The sequence below is a fragment of the Diplotaxodon limnothrissa genome, linkage group LG20, assembly GCF_057381915.1.
Source record: "Diplotaxodon limnothrissa isolate DT_005_m linkage group LG20, D_limnothrissa_male_GT1.1, whole genome shotgun sequence".
Classification (NCBI taxonomy): domain Eukaryota; kingdom Metazoa; phylum Chordata; class Actinopteri; order Cichliformes; family Cichlidae; genus Diplotaxodon; species Diplotaxodon limnothrissa.
Window position 1 is genome coordinate 5,802,116 of NC_140615.1, and position 20,431 is coordinate 5,822,546.

General features: G+C 46.4%; 1 protein-coding gene across 3 annotated transcripts in view; it reads left to right on the plus strand.

Annotated features, from left to right (window-relative positions):
• rerea (arginine-glutamic acid dipeptide (RE) repeats a) overlaps positions 1 to 20,431 on the plus strand; it is a 130,476-nt gene that overhangs the window by 107,950 nt on the left and 2,095 nt on the right. For 2 of the 3 annotated variants that reach the window (XM_085345471.1, XM_085345474.1), the window contains 11 exons: positions 5,350 to 5,430; positions 14,263 to 14,425; positions 14,548 to 14,640; positions 15,184 to 15,383; positions 15,562 to 15,723; positions 15,818 to 15,931; positions 16,027 to 17,405; positions 18,044 to 18,266; positions 18,367 to 19,087; positions 19,897 to 20,037; positions 20,147 to 20,327. In XM_085345471.1, the coding sequence (XP_085201597.1) occupies positions 5,350 to 5,430; positions 14,263 to 14,425; positions 14,548 to 14,640; positions 15,184 to 15,383; positions 15,562 to 15,723; positions 15,818 to 15,931; positions 16,027 to 17,405; positions 18,044 to 18,266; positions 18,367 to 19,087; positions 19,897 to 20,037; positions 20,147 to 20,327 (3,458 nt within the window). Of the gene's footprint in view, positions 1 to 5,349; positions 5,431 to 14,262; positions 14,426 to 14,547; positions 14,641 to 15,183; positions 15,384 to 15,561; positions 15,724 to 15,817; positions 15,932 to 16,026; positions 17,406 to 18,043; positions 18,267 to 18,366; positions 19,088 to 19,866; positions 20,038 to 20,146; positions 20,328 to 20,431 lie in introns of all 3 variants that reach the window. The other variant, XM_085345473.1, reaches the window with a different exon arrangement.

Sequence of the window (20,431 nt, forward strand, 5' to 3'; positions counted from 1 at the left end):
ATTATCCCTGCCTGTTCTTTTCTCACCCCAGCCATTCTCTTAGAGATGTGAATAAAAGTGACAGCAGGGACCGCTGAAATGACAGAATCAGCCTGTCTGCGGGGTCACTTGCCACCTTCCCTTCCTCCCTCTTTGACTCACATCTCCTGTCCTCCGTGTGATTACGGCTGCAGCAGCATATACTCCTGGACCTCGTCTCAACCTTCTAAACTTTGAGTGAAATGCGAATAATCTCTCCCCCCACACGCGCACACACACATTCAAACGACAGGACCGCTGCCACAGTCATATGTTTGGCGTTTCATTACAGCTCTGGACGAAGTGACAACATCTCAAAGCAGAGTGTCGTTTGATTTTTATTGTCCTCTCGCAGGAACAGAACATTATTTCACTCCAGAAAGATTTGTGACAGTCAATCCCCGAACAATCCTTCACCGTGACATTATTAGTGCAACTGTCAGACACCGGAAATCCATCACCTTGACGCCAGCGCCAACCAAAACCCTTTGACGTGTGACTAAGGCGATGACTGCAGATTACGCCCAAGAAAAATCTCGCGTGTTTATAAAATAAAATATGAAACTGTAAATAATTTATCAGAAACATCTACTATGCGGTCTGAGCTCGTTGTAGCTGTTTCTCAGTGGGTGGTTGGGGGGCGCGTGTGGTTGATTTAACCACAATTGCAAGATTTGCAATCTTCTTTATACACAAATAAATTTTGGACTGAGCTTTGAAGTTGACTCGTACCTCAGTGTTTTCAGGCTTTACTGGAGACTTCCTGCAGCTTCAATTAGTTGTTACTAATTTAGTAATAATAATTAATCGTAAAAATAAAATATGTTCTGATTATTATCATTTTATTTGATCGAAAGAGGTAACATTGAGCTGATTTTAGTTAAAGTTATTCATTTAGATCCACTGTGTGTCTGTAGAATTCAAAGGAAATCCAGTTGTTTTATCAGTAAATTGATTCCTCTGCACCTTCTGGCCCTTCAGACTTTGCTGAAGGTCATCATAATGAAATGTGGCTTCACCCGAGGCTGCTGTCATTCCTTCTAGTAAATAAGCGGTGCTAATAATGCGCCGGCCAACAGGAGGTGCCCTATAAACAATCAGAAGCAGCAGCCGTGCCGTGTGTGTCGCCACGTCACAGATAGCGAGGCTGATCTACGACTGCTGCAGGGCGGGAGGTCTATTCCTCAGCCAGCTGCACTCTGTTGCGGCTTATCTCCGGCTGTTTCTTGGGCTGATGGATGACTGGAGCAGGGCCTCCGACAGCAACGAGGTGGGGAGGGGGGGAACGAGGGAGAAGAGCAGAGTAGCGGCCCCCCAGTGGTAGAATACAAACCTGCAGAGCCGAGCTGACACCCAGCAGACGGATAAAATGCAACACACCTCCCTGTTTCCCGTGCCGCAGGCTATGTTTAATGTCAACAGCAAAATTTATTCCCTTTATTGTGCCAGCAGTGTGTTTCTTTTATTTAGGAGACGGTTGTTGTTTGATAACTAAGTAGCAGGCAGGATGGGTGTGTGCTGGAATTTCCTGCCACCTTTTGTGTCACTGCAAGCAAAAGAAAGCAGTGGATGTTGCTTTGCTTTGCAGAGGATCAGGATACTCTCACATTTGTTGTTTTAAAAAAATAAATAAATTGAGGGCGGGGTGACTTTTAGGTCTTTTACAGAAAAGTTAAGGCTTATAAAATATACTTTATGGTTGTAATTGCGGGACAACAGTGCAAATTTTAGCATATCTACATAGATTGTGCTTTCTGTGAGGTGTCTGTACAAAGAGGATGTGGGTAGTCTCTTGTCTGTCAGTGCGGTTCCCCCTATTCAAGACTGTTGTGATTTCCTTTCTGCTCACCAGGCCCAATGTAACGGGCTGATGTTTCATAACAGACACGTGTGTGTGTGTGTGTGTGTGTGTGTGTGTGTGTGTGTGTGTGTGTGTGTGTGTGTGTGTGTGTGTGTGTGTGTGTGTGTTTTTCTTTGCTTTTTGTTTTTGGCTAGCTGACTGATTGCCCTCAGCCCTCTGGGTTTATTCGCAGCAGGCTCGGAAAGGTCAGCTTTTAACAACAAGTCAAGTATAATGACTCCATATTGAGTGGAAGTAGCTTTGTTTGCTGCTGTGCTGGTCTTGCGTCAGTGTTTTTATGGAATGACATTTAGCGGGAATTATGTCCTGTGTGTGTGTGTGTGTGTGTGTGTGTGTGTGTGTGTGTGTGTGTGTGTGTGTGTGTCTGAGTCTGAGCCTGTCTTTGTGATATTATCTTTGCGCCCATGTTTGCATTTATCTTAACCAGTTTTACTGCTTCGAACAATCACCTCTCAAGCAGGAAGTGCCTGCACGCAACAAAGGGCTATTTAATGCCTTTTTTCCTTTCTTTTCTCCTCCTTATTTTTCTTATTTTACGTCTCCTCTCTGGGCTTACAATAGTGCACTGTTGGACTCGGGGCGGAAACTCGGGGCGGGTAAAAAGCGCCAGCGCTCTGGAACACGCTCAGAGAGAGACGCCTGTTGTTTCTGCACAGCGGATGGCTATTTGGTAGCGCTTCCACCACCCAGCTGCCCCCCTCTCCCCTTCTTGCTCACTCACTCACTCCCTCTCTCTCTCTCCCCCCCCTTGCTCAGCTTGCTCTGCCTCTCCGAGCCCCTCCTCTGCCGCTGTGTTGCCTAGCAACCAAGGGCTGGAGCAATCGGAGCAGGGGCAGAGCGATTCGGGGAGCAGATTGGCAGATGATTTATTAGCTGGGCTGGAGAGCAGTGAGCCCAGGCAGCTGAAATGGAGCCTTAAACTGGAGCCGACATGTAGAGAAGGGAGGAGGGAGCCAGCGAGAGAAAGAAAACGAGAGGGAGGGAGAGCACGCATGCAGCTCCTCTGTGGAGATGAACGGGCGCACTGAGTAAATAGTACAGTTGGGGGGGAAACATAATTAAGGTGACATAATTAGGACAGATGCAGGCTGCACGGGCAGGTCTAATTGATTTTTGACGTAGAAGCTCTGCAGGCTCAGGTAAAGCTGAGACATGGAAATTTATCCTCAGCACCACCTCACCCCTCATCCACCTTATCATCTGGTCTACCTCAGGTTCAGGTTTATTAAATATTTGTGAATCCTCAGGTAGTTTTCCTCTTGTTTTTCCCCCGCAAACATTTGTGAAGCTAATACTTCAGCTGGTTATTTACTCGTTTTTGTCAGCGCCTGTCAAACAAACCCTGAAATAGGCCTTCCACCGGTGCTCTGTTGCTCTCTAGACTGCTTTTGAGTGACAGTGTAAATAGTAATCTCCCCCTTAACCCCCTTGAGTGGTCGGAAATTTTTATTTTTTTTCCCGTTGCATGTGGTGCTGGTGTTAGAGACGGCTCCATCTACTGGCTAATCAGCCGCTACACCTTCAAGCTGATGAATGCAAATTAGCTGCTGTCTCATGACACTTACAGGACAGGCCGTTTTGTTAAGCTGTCAGCTGAGCGCGACTAGCTTTTTGATCAGGCCCTTTTGTGTTTGCTTGTTTAGTCTGGTTTAATTTCGACCTGTGCCTTCTTTCTTTATGTTTTTGTCTGCACAATAACAAAGCAGAGCTGGAAAATTTGAGAATATCAAGTTTGCTTGTGTTAAGGACGTAAGTATAGTAATTCACAAAGCTCTCTCTCACCTGTAATTTTCCCTGAAAGACAGTTGTGCTTCGCAGCAGGCTGCGTTACTTCTGTAAATTCGGCTTTTGTTCCCCCACCAAAATGAGGTATGTAAACAATCTGTGGTTGCATAACATACTGTACATGGCATGGAAAATGAACTCCGGACAACACAGGAGAGGCTCCATATCTGGTTTTCCCTCCCACTTGTGTCCTTTCCACCGTGTCCAAGACCTTTCTCCACACAAATTGTGTCAGCCTGGCTCCCCTCTCAGGCGGGCAGCTAGTTTTGCCTCTGTGCAGGCTCACTCCATGCTGTAGTTTCCTCACAAGGAAATAGAAACCTGTGTAGTTTCAGTCGCAAGCATTGGCTTAGGTTTCTGTGTGTGTGTGTGTGTGTGTGTGTGTGTGTGTGTGTGTGTGTGTGTGTGTGTGTGTGTGTGTGTGTGTGTGTGTGTGTGTGTGTGTGTGTGAGAGTGAGAGGGGTGGGTAGAGAAGTAAAGCTTGCCCATTCAGTGCTAGAGGCTGAAATGAAAGCTGTGCCTAACACTAACATGAAGCACAGGACTCCACTTCGGGTTTTCCATCCTGCTGCAAACCAGAGGCTCTCTTGCAGAAAGATCACATGTAAAGCCTTCCCCTTTGTAGTGGAAGAGCAGAGAGTGACAAGCTATTTCTTTCTTGTTAAAAAAAAAAAACATAAGAAGAACGACGTCCTGTCGGAGACATTGTGGATTTACCCCCCTTTAATTTTCCCTTTACCTGTGGGTGGACGTAGAGATTTGTGCTGTGCTCCCCGAGGACTTTTCTCTGCTTTTCTTTTTTTTTTTGCTGGAGTTACTTGGTGGAAACGGTTGGCTGAGATCACTGTGGAACGGGGCTCGCCTCTGGAGCAAGAAAGTAAATCTGTTGGTTGTCTGCTTCGCTGGTTATGAATGTTTTTCAGCCGTCGCTTTTTATGGCTCGCAGTCTGTGGCTCTTAAAGGAGAAGAAATATATGTAGGTTGCTCTGATTTTTGGGGGCTTTCCGACATTGTTTTTTCTTTTTGTTTTTTTGTGCTCACATTGAGGTAAGGGCTCTCGTTGACGTTCAGTTTATTTTTAATGTCAGATTAAATCCAGTGTCACAAAGTAGCCTTCTCTGTCATCGTGTAGTTCACCTCACTTAGAAAGAATTCTTTTTTTTGGACATTTAAATTTTTCTGGGGTTTGTTAGATTGCCAAAATATAACGACAGAATTAGAAACGGAGTGCCACGCACAGAGAGGCATCTTCAAGTTTAGCTTTTGACTTTGAACTTTCACTTGGGAGATTAACAACACGTTTGGCACGTCTGCTGTTGTGTTTGTTTTCACATTAGATCGTGTTTGTCTAACTGTATGTTCTGCGCTCGTGAAACGACGAGCTTAATCTCAGCGTCTCTCCCTGCCTTGCCTGTCATTTCCTCTCTGGTTTTGCCCTGACATGGCTGTGTTTGCTCCGGAGTTTAAACGGCTGTAGAGGTTTATAAAAAACACAGCAAACCTCAGACGACCGCAGACTAGCGAAATGAAAACAATGTTCTTTGTCGTGGTGTTAAGCAGAAAACTTTATTCTGTGGTACTTTAGCTGACTTAACATATACTCACTGCTCTCTTTTTTTTCTTTCCCTCTCCCCCCCCCTCTTTCTCTCGTTCTCTCTCTCTTCCTCTGTGCAAAAAAATTGCAGAAGCGCTTCATTAAAGGGTTGAGACAGTTCGGCAAAAACTTCTTCAGGATCCGGAAAGAGCTGCTGCCCAACAAAGAGACGGTAAGCTCGTTTATTTCTCTCTGTGCCACTGATACAAAAACAGAGAAACTGAAGCATTTGCAGTTTCCTTGTAAGTTACAGAAAGCAAGTTTTAGTTTAATGCTGTGAGGCCTTATTGTTAAGAAGCGCTGCTTGCCAACAACTCTAGCGTAGTATTATCACATCAGGCTCAGGGGAAAATAATAATATTAATATTAAAAATACTTGTTTGCACCTGAGTGTAAACCTGAGCTTAAATGTACTTCCCAGGCAAGTTACACACTCAACATTAATTAGCACCCTCTGTTAGCAAGTAGTAAACAAGTAGTGCAGATGTGATTTGAACCACTGTGTTTACAGCATATGTCAGCTCTGTGGAGAAGCCTGCTTTATCTCATGTTTGTGCTACAGTGCTTTATTATTAGCACTTGGGATTTTTCCTTTCCTTCTCTTGGTCTTTCAGCCATTTTCAGAGCAAACTAAAGGGCAATGCGATGTCTTCCACTAGGATTACAAAGCAATAAACGTGACTGTTTGAACATCAACAAAGTTACATTTGTGTCTGGCCTGGTAGAGAGAATCAAAGGCCATAACTTTGATTACTGTCATTTAATCAAACCTAAGCTAGTATTTTTTTTAATCTTATAAATTCAGAGAATTGTTTCCTTCTTAGCTGATTGGAGAGGAAAATGTTTGTACACTCCAAACTTTTGCAACTGGAGATTATTGTGCCTGCGGTTAGAGGTAGCTTCCTGTTGGTTGTATCGTATGCCTCCTTTAAACAAAAGCTTTGTCACTGACTGCCAAAGTTGTTTTGTACCTCTCGCACTTTGTAAATGTGTTATTTATGTACATAAGCAGAGGGAATTTCCTCCTGTCAGCAGCTCCCTGCTCTTCGTGCGGGTGTGTGTCGTAATCGTTATTGAACGTCCGTGTGACCCGTGCCACAGTACAAACAGGTCAGATTCAGGCCTGGCAATGATTAACAGCAGCTCACCTCGTTCAGTGTGAACTTTGTGTTGGAAACAAAACACAGAAGCCACACTGTTTTTGTGCTTTTACTTCTTTAGATATAAAACCTCGTAAAGGGCTCGACCTGCATTTTTATTTTGCCTGTAATTGGCTGCAGAGCGAACAGGTTCATGTTGCTTCAAAGCCTTTAGACTCGGCTGTTAAATAATTCTTAGATATACATTTTGATTCATGAAACAGTGCAGACTTTGCTGTTTCTGCGAGGCTGCTCCTGCTGGAAGTGTGCCGATATAGTGCTGACACAGACATCAAAGGAAAATCAAAGGTGTTTGTCATACTTTTCATCTGCTTCATTTCCTCGCCTGCTCTGAGGTGAGGGTACGTCAGCCCTCCTTTTCTAAAACCCGCAACATATCCTGTAATATTTTTACACCCCAACTCTTTAGTGTCGTCTCCTTTTGTGCTACTTTTTTTTTCATACTTTATTCCTCAAAACCAATTTGAGTCTCTTGAATAAGAGATTAAAGTGTATGAATACTGTTTCCTCGCAGAGGGTTTCTTCAATTATTTTTACTGGTTTTGAAATATATGACTAGTCCAGTTGATTGGCTATAAAGGAGGTATTAATGCACTTCAACCTGGAGGGGGGAGTCTATTTGGCAGGAGAGGTAATAGACCTCCTCCAGGATATGGGCCTGCCACCACCACAGAGCAGAGAAAGATTAATTTTTCCCCCTGCAAATGGAAAATAAACTGGCCTTTAAATATGAAAAGATGACTGGGAGAGCACGGAGAGGGTAGTAGCGTCCTATGAAAAAAGGGAGTAAAATGGGCATTGGCTCAAAAGAGCCAGTAAAGTCTGTGTTTTCACACAGACTTTACATCTTTGCTTATGACTGAGCTTGTTTTTGTGCTGCTTGGCTGATCGGAGCAAGTGCCAGCTAATACCCGGAGGAAAGTGCCCATTTATTTTCTCCCTCCTCATTCCCAAATCCCAGATCTCCAGAACATGAGAACAACAATATCTCTAGATATTTTAGGTGTGGGAAATAACAGAGATTTTTCCCATTATCTCCAGTCTCTCTCTGTCTCTCTCTCTCACACACACACACTATTCCAGTTGCATGAAAGAAGATGTATGAGTCCTGAGCGGAGCGCACAGCACAAAGCCCAGAGGTCCGGTACCGCGCGCCCGGCCCTCACTGCTCCTCCCGCTAGCTCCTATTAGCCGCGCTGCCCCTGAAGCGTCAGCACGGCTCGAACAGCCAGTGCCAAGGGTAAGCACCCAGCGCTGTGTAAACACACCAGGCCCGACTAGCACTCAGGAATGCCTTATATAAAGTCACATAAAGGCCCACAGGGGGAAGTGGGTGGGTGTGTCGCCTGACCGTCTGCAACTGGCCACCATTTCCTTCACTCACGAGAGGACGTCATGGAACACGATCTGCTGCCTTCAGTGTTTAAACAACCGAATATGCTGAAATGGTAGATCACAGATAACTACGCGCCTGATATTTTCACTGGGAGCGTTTTCATAAAGAACATCAACAGACGGTGTTTGCCAAACTGATTTAAATCGGCGACTGCTTAGTTTGCCGTGCAGCTCGACAGAGAAATTGACAGCTGAAAATTAGATCAAATTAGAGAGTTTTGGCCCATTTCCTTGCAGGACCGAGCCCAGACGACGTCACTGGTGGAAAAGGGTACAGCACGAGCAGCAGCAGATTGCAAATGAGAACGTATTGCAATACCTGGGCTTTTACTACTTTAAAGACAGACTGTTTTCAGTGTGCAGACAACAGTGTTACTCAGCAAAGTAAAATATGCATGACAGCGTAAAAAACACTGATGTAAAAGCAACTCATGCCTGAAATTATATTCAGTACAGGTTGTCTCTTTGCGTCCTGTGAGATTTTAAATTGCATGAAAACACTGGTAATTTACTTACTTCATGCACACATAAGTGTATTATACTCTATATTTATAGATCAAGAAAGTGTTTCACAATACAACTCAGAGCAGCCTTAATCTAATAAAGTCAGTGAAGCAGTGTAAAACAATTTACAGGCATAGGACAAAAGCATCTGAGTGTGTGTGAGAGCTTTCTTTCCCTACCAGCTTCCCTACTGGTTTCTCTTTGCTCCATGTTTAAATATTTAACTTCATAAAGGCCTAGCATTATCACCAAGACGACTCCGTAATTGTAGTTCGGTCATATATATTAGATGGTGGTGTCGTTTTAGTAATGTTACAGCCCAGAATGTCAGCTGTAATCCGTGTAGACGTAGAGGGCAGGAAAGGTGGGGGGGGGAGATAAAACGCTAAAACTGATTTGGTGAGACGTTTTTATGCTGCTGGTTCCTGCTTTGTTTTTGGCACAGAGCGGGAAAAAGACAGAAAGGTGCTTTGGCAGCGCATTAGAAAAGCTAACACAGGTGAAGCCACAGTGTGCGTTTTCTTCTTGTTAACGTCACGCATTGAACAAGCGCTCTCAGTCAGCAAACAGTTAGCATCCAACACCAACTGGTGAGTTTATTGGAGCTTTAATTTATCAGCTTCCTGCAGTTTGTTATCATTCTAGCGCGTGCGCTAATTTTCAGGTCCACACAGAGATGCTAGATCTGAGCTGTATGTCTGATTTTTAAAGGAGGCGATGTGCCGAGCGCTCCTTACAGCATCTTCTTCTCTCGGAGAAAAAAGGGAGCACTCGGTCCCCGAAGGCCCTGTCATTTATGGGACGCCCAACAGGAGAACGGTGTTCCCAACACAACCTCACGCAGCAGATGTTTGCCCCGGTACAATCTGTACAAACGTCGCATTGAATTCATTGCCATGTCCTCAGCTCAGCAGCCAGAACCTCGGGGATGAGTGTGATTATAAATACTTAGGTTGAAACACTAATTAAACCAGCGGCAAACTACAGGAGCCTGGTCCAGTTGGCAGCAGCTGTCGGCGGTGTGACAGAACAGCTTCCGCGTTTGGTAAATGATATAACTTGTTTAGGCAGTGAAATCGCTGCCGGCTGATGGAAGCTCAACCAGCACGTATTGATGTTCTTTTAACAGACCACAGGCAATTTAGCGCAGCTGAGTGTAGGCAAAATCTTTTTTCAGCCTAATAGACGGAGCCCAGAGAGCCAGAGCTCCTGTGTAATTGAGTTCTTTGGTAGGCTTCATGTTGTGAGTTTTGTTTTTGTTTTTTTAGGGGAGGGGAGACTAGCTTATCAGCAGAACACGCAGGATCGACCCTTCAGCAAAAAAGGCACTGTTGCCATCCAATCTGCTTTCACTGGCCAAATCGCTTACAGCAGGAAAAACACGAGTGCTGATTCTTCAGCATGTGCATCCCTGACCTGTGAAAGCAGAGCTTATTCAGTCATTCTCCGGCAGAAAGGCGCTGCGCAGCAGGGAACGGCTGTCTATTTAGCCGCCTTTCACATGCACCCCGCTCCACCAGCCAAGATCTTTTCACTATTCAGTCTTTCTTCGTTTTTGAGGCATCGCTATGGTGTAGGTGTGTTTTTGAATTCATCACATACTGTACATGTGCCTAGTAGCTTAAATATTTGGCCTTGTCATTTAGTTTCACACAACACAAACACAAATAAATGACGTAAGGAGGGAAAGTGTAGTTTGGTAACGCTAAGCACTAATAGTTTTTATTCCACCTGACATAACGATGTTTTATTTATTATTGGAAATTTGTAAATCCAGAACTAGACTCTGGTGTCATTGGCTGCATATAATATAAAAAGTTTGGAAGCGCACATTTCTGTCATCTTTACCATTTCGGCAACTTTAATAAAAATCCTGATAATTTCTAAAATAAACTTTCACTGAAACATATTAAATGGGACGCACAAACCCACTGAAGCACATACACGTTCATAAAGTTACGCCCTCCAGTTACATTCATGGTGAGGATGATGGCGAAGTCGCGCACGCTCCAGACAGTCTGTCATGGGCGACGGAAGAGTTGGGAGTCCACAGGTCCAGCTCATGTATAATTAAGCCCTGGCTTGATTTAGCTCAGAAATACTTCCCCTTTCACCTTACTGAAATGAAGCAGGAAGCAGTCCTCCCTGCTCTGACTGCAGGCTGTGGAGGAAGCAGGAGTAGCGCAGGTTCATGCTGCACTAATGGTTGTTTACACAACTCGCTGTCAGCCACCAGAACCTAGAAATCACACGCTCCCAGCCCTCTCTGCTCCCCGACCACCTTAAATTTTTAGCAGAGATTTTTATTTGCTGTGAGATTTTCAGGACTGGTTTGTGGTTGGGATTCAGTGTTGATTGTCCATTGTTCTCCGCTGCTGGCTTTCTTTTTTTCTTTTTTTTTTTATATTCCTCCCTCTCGACTCTCCTCGGCACTCAGCCCTCCCCCTCCTCGGCTCTCCCCTGTTCTCTCCTCCTTCCCCTGCTCTTGCCAATAACGGCCTTAACCGTTTGGCTTCATGTCAAAGCAGAGGCCTTTTGTGGCTCTGTCACAAATCTGCCAGGAAAAACAGAAACCATCTGTTCAGGCCTGGGCCTGAGAGGAGATGAGGGTGTAAATACACGAGTTTAGCCCTCGCCCTCAGCTCTACCCGTGTACATACGACCACCGAGCTCACCCTCAACCAGCGCTCCCACCCACAATTACACTGCAGCCTAAAGTGGTTAACCCTTTCAGTCAAAATCTGGCCTCAGGAGGAATTTTCCTAATTTCGTCACCTGCTAACCTCTGTTAGCAGCTGTTTGTGAGAATAATATTACAGTAAGGTTAAAATACAAAAGTCACGCATCTCTATATGCATGCTTTATGAACTCGAACTGCAAGTATTTAATTTAAAGCGATAGCACAACAATCACTATGAACATATTTTTTTAAATAACTGCACATCTTTATGTAGATGACCATTTTAAGTGGCAGTAACTGGAACGGAAGGCCTGAGCGCCCTGATATGAGGGTAAGCCCTTCCCTTGCTGGATAATCCACCGGCCAGAAAGCTCCTGCAGATGGAAGCAGCCTAAAAGGCCTAATAATACTGAGCTTATGTTGTCACTATCTCATGTTCTGCAAAGCAGCAGCAGCACACTCTGTGCCGCTCTGCAGCGATTTAGTGGACTAGGGAGAAAATTATGCTGCAGAAGCCTTGGGACTATCTAAATTTGTCTTTCAGCTGTTTTAGATGCAGGTTTGTTTAGTTGTTTCTTTTATGGACGTGTTAATTTTATGAAGGGAGGGGAAAAAGACATGGCATCAGTAGGTAAAACACAAACCTGCTTCCACAACGGCCAAACGGGGAGAATAAACTGCGAGGTAACTGGAGTTAAATTGTTGCTGCGGGCATGTGGCAGCATGATAAAGTGGCTCTGATGCAGAAAAGTCTTCAGTCGGTGTGAGAGACGGGACTTGCACAACTTCAGAGGACCCAAATCTGTCAGTCTCACTGTGACACAAATGTATTGCACAAAGCTTCTCTCACGTGCAGCATGTTCACATCGGGCTGTTTCTCTGCACAACACGTTCACTGTGCTCACAGTCCTTCCTTTATCAGTGTGACTGCACTACACAGTTATTACAGTTCTATGATTTTGAACGAGCTTTTATTATTATTTTTATTTTGTTGTGATTTTTTGCTTTGGATTCAGTCTTGTTTCAGTTAGTTTTCAGTGCAGGTTTGCTCATTTCAGTTTGAAGCGAGATTTCGGAAAGTCACCACAGATATAATTTTTTTTTTAAAACAGGAGATTTTGAAAGCAGTTGAGTCTTAATGGACATGTATATCAAAGCCTCATAAGGCAAGTTTTGGCAAAAAACAAAAAAAACACCGAACACTAAAATTGAGGATATTTTCTCTTTATTTTCATTTTAGTTTGAATTAGGTTCACAAACATCTATTTTTTTTAATTCATTTTAGTTACCTGCAACCTAGTTTTAGTTAACCATGCTATACTTGCTGCATTCAAATTTAAAATCTGTGTATATTACAGATATTATTGTACTTGCAGACATTTCCACTGCATCATGTTTGTACTGAATTTGCTGAACTGTGCTTCTTGTTTTCCTCTTTTTTATTTACATCTAGCTGCACCAGCTCATCACCACACCTGTTAATTCCCATTCAAAAGCCCAAGTTAATGTTTTCATTAGCCCCTGCCTAATGTAATGGTACTTGACACAGCGTAAGTGATGGAGAGGCAGGGTGACCTTTCCTTGTGTCTGCCAAGCTGTTGCTGAGGCCGTGTACTTGTCAACCCGCAGCGAGGAGGCAGAGAGGCACTGCTGAGAACAGTCATTAAGCACAGAGCAAAGCCAGCGCTCGGCACCACTCGACACTTTTGATCTGGACATTTCAATTAGATTTCACATCAGGATGCCCGCCTTCTTTCAGTTAGCACCTGCGCCCTTCCCCTTCCCAACTGGCTGGCAGGTTGAAGTGGGAGGCGCACAAGAAAGGCCACAAAGTTCTGTCGCCGACTGAAACGGCAGCAGCATAATGTAGCTTTTAGGTGATAATATAATCAGTATCCATGTGCTTTTTTATCTTAAAGCCCACTGCATGTGGAATCCATCCGCCAATCCAGATAAAGCCTCCACCAGCTCGTGGGGTTTGAGACTGTTTTCGGCTGGAGCAGTGGTTTTCCTGGTGTAGTGCCTTAATTTACCCTGAAATGTGAGGAGGTTTCATTGAGCTCAGACACCCTCAGTAAATGTTTCCAGCACTGCTTTGCCTGATAAGGTGGATCCTGCAGGCTCTGGTAGATATGAATTTCCCCTAAGAGTTACATTGTATGTGTACGTGTGCTACGGTTCACTGGCTTTATTTTCTGTTTTTGTTAAAGTGGGGGGGGGGGGCTTTTCTTAGCCATTTCATCAAATCACTTCCTCCTTTTTCATGTTTCGCTACATTTTGATAGACGATATCAGGCTGTTGCTGAAAAGCTGTTAATGCATTTCAGAGAGTAATGGTGTGACTAATTAATGTCAAGTTTCTCGGCTGAAGCAGAGAAGGAAAACAATCAATAGCCATTAAACCCTGGGAGCTTTGTTGAACAGCGGTTTAACAGACCTCAGACAGTGGCTGGGTGCCCTCGGGGCTTTTGAGATTACAGGTGACTTACTGCTCACCCTGCGAACACACACTGCACCTTTTGTAAATTTGTTATAGAGTCAGTGGAAGATGACTAACAAGTGAGAGTTCACAGCGAGGCAGAAAAGGCGAAGCTTTACAGGAAACTACATAATTGCCACCGACTCCTGTTGCCAATTTTTAGGGCTTGTGTTTCACGAGTGTGGCAGGAAAGCTGCAGTTAATATGCACAGGCTGCCTCAGCAAAGTGCTTTCTGATCCATGATTGCATGTGTTAATGTTTCAGTTGGGTATTGATTTCCTGACGGCCTTTTGTACACTGGATTTATCCGCCCCGCTCGCTGGCAAGCGCACCCCTCCGAATGTTTGATTAAAGTTCAATTGACTCTTCCAGTGAAGGGGCGAGGAGCCATTTCACTCCCTATTTGTAGCGCCAAAGCTCTGCCTGACATGTTCTTTTGTTCCCATTCAACCTCCTGCCACCCAGGCAGCCACCATTGCACTGATCCTAATATCCCTGCATTCAGTGAGTCTCCTGGCCTAATCCTGGGACAGACAGGGCCGCAGCACAAACATGCCCAGCCAGCTACAAATCCTGGCATGGACTGACCCGCTCCATGGCCTTTCACTGTGAAACGCAGCACCCACTGCTAATGTGTATCCTCCACAGATTTCATTCCACCTAACTGCAGATATTTCACCTCTTTGCAATCAAAAGTGAATCCTCCCCCTTATCACAGACGCTCGTTTGCGTTCCTAAGATGTTACTGCCTGTTTTAACGGTGCCTGTTTATCGTCTTCTTTCAGGGAGAGCTGATTACTTTCTACTACTACTGGAAGAAGACTCCCGAGGCGGCCAGTTGTCGAGCCCATCGCCGACACCGTCGTCAGCCCGTCTTCCGCCGCATCAAGACACGGACCGCCTCAACTCCCGTCAACACTCCTTCACGCCCGCCGTCGAGCGAGTTCTGTACGTAGCTTTGACGTCATGGTGGCAGCTGGGAGGAGAGGGGACGGCCTGGCCTGACATATACTCGTTGGTCGGTAAAGAGATGTATGTGACGTATCTTTCTCCTTCCTTCTTCTCTCTAGTGGACCTCAGCTCAGCCAGTGAAGATGACTTTGACAGTGAAGACAGCGAACAGGAGCTAAAAGGCTACGCCTGCCGCCACTGCTTCACGACCAGTAAGATGCCACATCTCTTTTTCGTGCGCACACCCGTCATACGGACTTGCTTGGCTATTCCCGTCCTGTCTTGGGATCGGTGTGAGCCCACCCAACACAGCACTGTGTGACAGATGGGCATCAGAGTATGTCAGGACTAATTTGATCAAATCAGACATGAACCCACAGCTCGTTCACTCTCTCCACCTCATTATCCTTCCCCCTCTTTGCACACAGCTGGCTCCCATCTGAACACGCTGACGTTTCTGCCATCCAAGCAAGGGTGGCTAATAACTTGGCTTTATAGTGTTAACCCATCAAGCTCTTATTAGTAGATTACTGGGAGTTTAAATGGGGTATAAAACAGGGGACATATTAGACGTTGATTTAGCGCCTGTAGTACAAACATTTTTATTCTGTTAAATATTGAAAGGAGAAATTATTTTAAGGTGGTGCCTGTATTCCTCAGTATTACTGCAGGTTGTCAGATGATTTCTGTGTGATGTTTGTGCCTCTCTGCTTGTGTGACTGTGTTATTTCACAACTGTAAATGGCTTTCCTCAGCCTCCAAGGACTGGCACCACGGGGGCCGCGAGAACATCTTGCTGTGCACCGACTGCCGCATTCACTTCAAGAAGTACGGTGAGCTGCCCCCCATCGAGAAGCCCGTGGACCCTCCGCCATTTATGTTCAAACCTGTCAAAGAGGAAGAGGATGGACTCAGCGGGAAGCATAGCATGAGGACCCGACGGAACCGAGGCTCGGTGCGCCAGCTATCCTTCTATTTTCACTTTTAGGAACCATACCCTGAGATTTATCCCTGGAGCAATCCAGACCCAGATTACAAAGAAATAAGCTCATAATCTCAAACCAAATGTTTATTTTATTCAAAGTTTGAAAGTTTTATAAATTGGGCTAAATTTTCCTTCGTTCAAACTACAGATGTCGACGCTACGTAGTGGTCGTAAGAAGCAGACAGCCAGTCCTGATGGCCGAGCCTCACCCACCAACGAGGATTTGCGCTCTAGCGGACGTACTTCACCCAGCGCAGCCAGCACTGACAGCACCGACAGCAAGACGGACTCCATGAAGAAGCCAAGCAAAGTAAGTACAGCAGAGAGTCGCTGACCCCTCGTTTTTCCTTGCATGCACCTCTGTAATGTATACTTTCTGTGTCTCTGCTGCTTTTGCTCCACAGAAGATTAAAGAGGAAGCTCCTTCACCTATGAAGAGTGCCAAACGGCAACGGGAGAAAGGAGCTTCAGACACAGAGGAGCCCGAGAGGGCCAACGCCAAAAAGTCCAAGACACAAGTGAGTCTGCTTGCTTGTGTTATCTCTATGTGTTAAGGGGAGGTTGTGTAGTTGGTGTGCTGATGCGCTTCCTTTCTTCTCCTCTGTCCCCACAGGAGCTGAGTCGGCCAGACTCGCCTTCAGAATGCGAGGGAGAAGGAGAGGGAGAGGGCGAGAGCTCTGATGGGCGGAGCATCAACGAGGAGCTCAGTAGTGATCCTAAAGACATTGATCAGGACAACCGGAGCTCTTCGCCGAGCATCCCGAGCCCCCGTGACAATGAGAGCGACTCGGACTCCTCTGCCCAACAGCAGCAGCTCCTGCAGAGCCAGCACCCTCCAGTCATCCAGTGTCAACCGGGCATCTCAGCCGCCTCTTCGGCGCCCCCTCCACCCACAACCTCAGCCCCCTCACTGCCTCCGCAGGTTTCCCCTGCTGCAGCCTCCAGCTCTCTACCTCCCCAGCCTCTGCCCCAGGCAAGCCCAATGTCTCTAATCCAGTCAGGAGCATCCCTGCACCCTCAAAGGCTTCCCTCTCCACACTCACCTATGACTCAGGCTCCGCCTCCTGGCCCCCCAGTTCCACCTCAGTCATTACCCAGCCCGCATCACGGACCCATGCCTCCCATGCCTCACCCGTTGCAGCCGGGCCCCTCACACATGGCTCACCCTCACTCCATCACCCCTCAGGGATTCCCTGTGGGTCCGTCTCAGGTCCCACCCCCGCCGGTCTCTGGCCAATCACAACAGAGGGCTCACACGCCTCCTTCTCAGTCCCAGTCATCTTCTCAGAGCGGCGCCCAGCCTCCCAGAGAGCAGCCCTTGCCCCCCGCACCAATATCTATGCCTCACATCAAGCCCCCGCCAACTACACCCATCCCTCAGATACCCAACCCACAGTCTCACAAACACCCGCCCCACGTATCGGCACCTCCATTCCCTCAGATGCCTTCAAACCTGCCTCCGCCTCCTGCCCTCAAGCCTCTCAGCTCTTTATCCAACCATCATCCTCCATCAGCACATCCGCCTCCCCTCCAGCTCATGCCTCAAGGCCAGCAGCTTCAGCCTCCCCCAGCCCAGCCTCCAGTTCTCACCCAGTCACAGAGCCTCCCACCTTCAGCCAGCCACCAACCTCCTCCAGCTCCTCCTCTGCCACCCTCCGCAGCAGCCTCACATCCCAGCGGGCCACCTCAGCAACCTTTCTCATCTCATCCTTTCAGTACAGTTCTACCTCCAACCGCCCCTCCCCCATCATCATCAAACTCTATGCCTGGCTTGCAGCCTCCTTCTTCTTCGGCTCCATCCTCTTCCATCTCCATGCCACTTCCTGCCTCTGTCACCTGTGCTGGCCCGGCCACAGCAGTCCCACCCATGCACATCAAAGAGGAGCCTTTGGACGAGTCGGAAGAGCCAGAGAGCCCACCACCCCCGCAGAGAAGCCCCTCCCCGGAGCCTACAGTCGTCAATACGCCCAGCCATGCCAGCCAATCAGCACGGTACGTCTGTCAACAGCCTGAGCAAACAACAGAACATCAAACATCTGTAAAAGAGAAAAACATACACCTGCACAGGTGGCTGTTTATCAGTAGTCTGCCTGTTCTCTTATCAGGGGGTACTGATTAGCTCTCCAACAAAGAGTCGCCCTCAGGTTTTAAGTCTTTAATGTAGGCAACTAATCAAATGTCCTCTGCAAAACAGGCATCCAAGGCCACAATTAGCCTCGAGCTCTGAGTAGCTGATGGTTCGGAATTATCAGAGATGGAAAACAGGGAGATTAATTACAGTGAGATGGAAGTGTATGAAGCATCCGAATATGAGTACGTGTTGCTGCCTCCCGCTTAAGTGACTCTCAGACTGCCAATGAATAGCAATGAGGAGTTTATTATAGGCTCAGCGTGGCAGGAAAAGTGAATGCTGAGGGAGTTTGTTTGCTTTTAAAACATGGACTAATGCAAGCTAATACCAGCAGTGTTTTCATCATTTATCCTGCCATTCAGTACACAAAATTTCACATGGATATGATGATCAAACCTTCTTTTATCAGTTTTTTTTTTTTCTTCCTCCAAACAAATGTCAGTTTATGAACGTAAGACATTATTTTAACGTTTTTATTTTTGTGTCTGTGTTTCTACAGTTTCTACAAGCACTTGGACCGGGGGTACAACTCGTGTGCTCGGACCGATTTCTACTTCACGCCCCTGGCTTCATCTAAACTGGCCAAGAAGAGAGAGGAAGCTCTGGAGAAAGCCAAACGGGAAGCAGAACAGAAAGTCAGGGAGGAAAAAGAGAGAGAGAGGGAAAGGGAAAAGGAGCGAGAAAGAGAGCGGGAACGAGAAAAGGAAGCTGAGAGAGCCGCGGTGAGTGGTGTAATCGTTCTTTTACTTTTATGTTTCGCACTGGTTTCGTTAAAAAAAATAAAAGTAAGAAAAACTAAGCATGATGTTCCTCTCCTCACAGAAAGCCTCCAGTTCATCTCACGAAGGCAGAATGAGCGAACCTCAGATGGCCGGCCCCGCCCACATGCGTCCACCCTTCGACGGTCCCCCGACTACTATTGCAGCTGTGCCTCCCTACATTGGCCCCGACACACCCGCCCTACGCACCCTCAGCGAGTATGCCCGGCCCCACGTCATGTCCCCCACCAATCGAAACCACCCGTTCTTTGTGTCACTCAACCCCGCAGACCCGCTGATAGCTTATCACATGCCCAGCTTATACAACGCTGACCCAGCCATGCGGGAGCGTGAGCTTCGAGAGCGGGAGATGCGCGAGAGGGAAATCCGCGAGAGGGAGCTGAGGGAAAGGATGAAACCTGGTTTTGAGGTCAAGCCTCCAGAGATGGACACACTCCACCCTTCCACAAACCCCATGGAACACTTTGCTCGCCACGGGGCCATCACGTTGCCCCCCATGGCCGGCCCTCACCCTTTCGCCTCCTTTCATCCCAGCCTGAACCCATTAGAGCGTGAGCGGCTAGCCCTTGCGGGGCCCCAGCTGCGCCCAGAAATGAGCTACCCAGAGAGGCTGGCAGCAGAGAGACTCCATGCAGAGAGGATGGCAACAATGGCCAATGATCCCATCGCTCGTCTGCAGATGTTCAATGTCACGCCGCACCACCACCAGCACTCACATATTCACTCCCATCTCCACCTCCACCAGCAAGATCCCTTACACCAAGGTAAACGAAAGCCCTGCTTAATTCATAAATGCATGACAGTGAAATTAAAAACTGAATTTAGAAGCTTTAATTACAGATGACAACTTAAGAATGAACAGATACTTTATTTAATTAAATGTTTGAAGACCAAAAGTAGAGCTCTGAGTCACTCACAGGTCAATTTAACCTGTTATCACTCTGAAATAAATATATATATTGTATTTTTGGTTATGTAGTATTAATTACTACATTTTGATTAAACATAACAGATGCCAGACTGCTTTTTGAGTTCAGGAAGCATGTTGCTGTTTGAAATTTTGCCATTTATCTGCACTTATTCTGATGTTGTTTAAAAGGAAAGAGATGTTTTGACAAAGTTGTTGCAGTGAAATGAACAAATGATATATTGTATTAAGTATCGAAGTGAGCATATCTGTCATGGTATTGTATCATTTATATATTTATATTTATATACATATATATATATAATATGTACTGCACTAATTTGTTACTCCTCTCATTAAAGACTGAACAAAGGGACTTGTGATCAGTGTCACTGTAATGTAGTGTACATCACTGACAGGCTGGATGACAGGAAGTCATATCTTCCTTAAGTTACTGACAGAGCCAACAGATTTTTTACAATGGATAAATATAGTAACGTAGTCCCTGCAGTCTTTAAATCAACCTTGAGGAGTAACGTTACATTAAGCTGAGTATCATTAATGTCTGTAGCATGCTGTGTGATACACTATCTTGTAATGAGTGTACCCTGAACCTAAGACTCTGACTCCCAGAAGGTGGTGGTGAATGTCTTGTGTGTCCTCCAGGTTCCGGCGGCCATCCGCTGGCAGTAGATCCCCTGGCCGGACCTCACCTGGCACGCTTCCCTTACCCACCCGGCGCCATCCCCAACCCTCTCCTGGGCCAGCCGCCGCACGAACACGAGATGCTGCGACACCCAGTTTTTGGTAGGTTCTCAGCCAGTGTTGACTCTCCTTACTCACATCTATCAGTCTGAGCTTCTATCATCTATCAGTCTGAGCCTGCTCACATTTTCTGTGTTGGGTCTTCCTCCAGGTACTCCATACCCACGGGACCTACCAGCAGGTATTCCACCAACTATGTCGGCGGCCCATCAGCTGCAGGCCATGCACGCCCAGTCGGCCGAGCTCCAGAGGCTAGCCATGGAGCAGCAGTGGCTGCACGGGCACCATCACATGCACGGAGGACCACTGCCTGGCCAGGAGGACTACTACAGGTAGTTTATCCTAATTATTGTTGTAGTCGGGTTTTCTGAGCATGCTTGATTATGTTTTGTTTTTTTGTTTTTTTTTTATTTTAAAACATTGCTCTTTTGTCCTT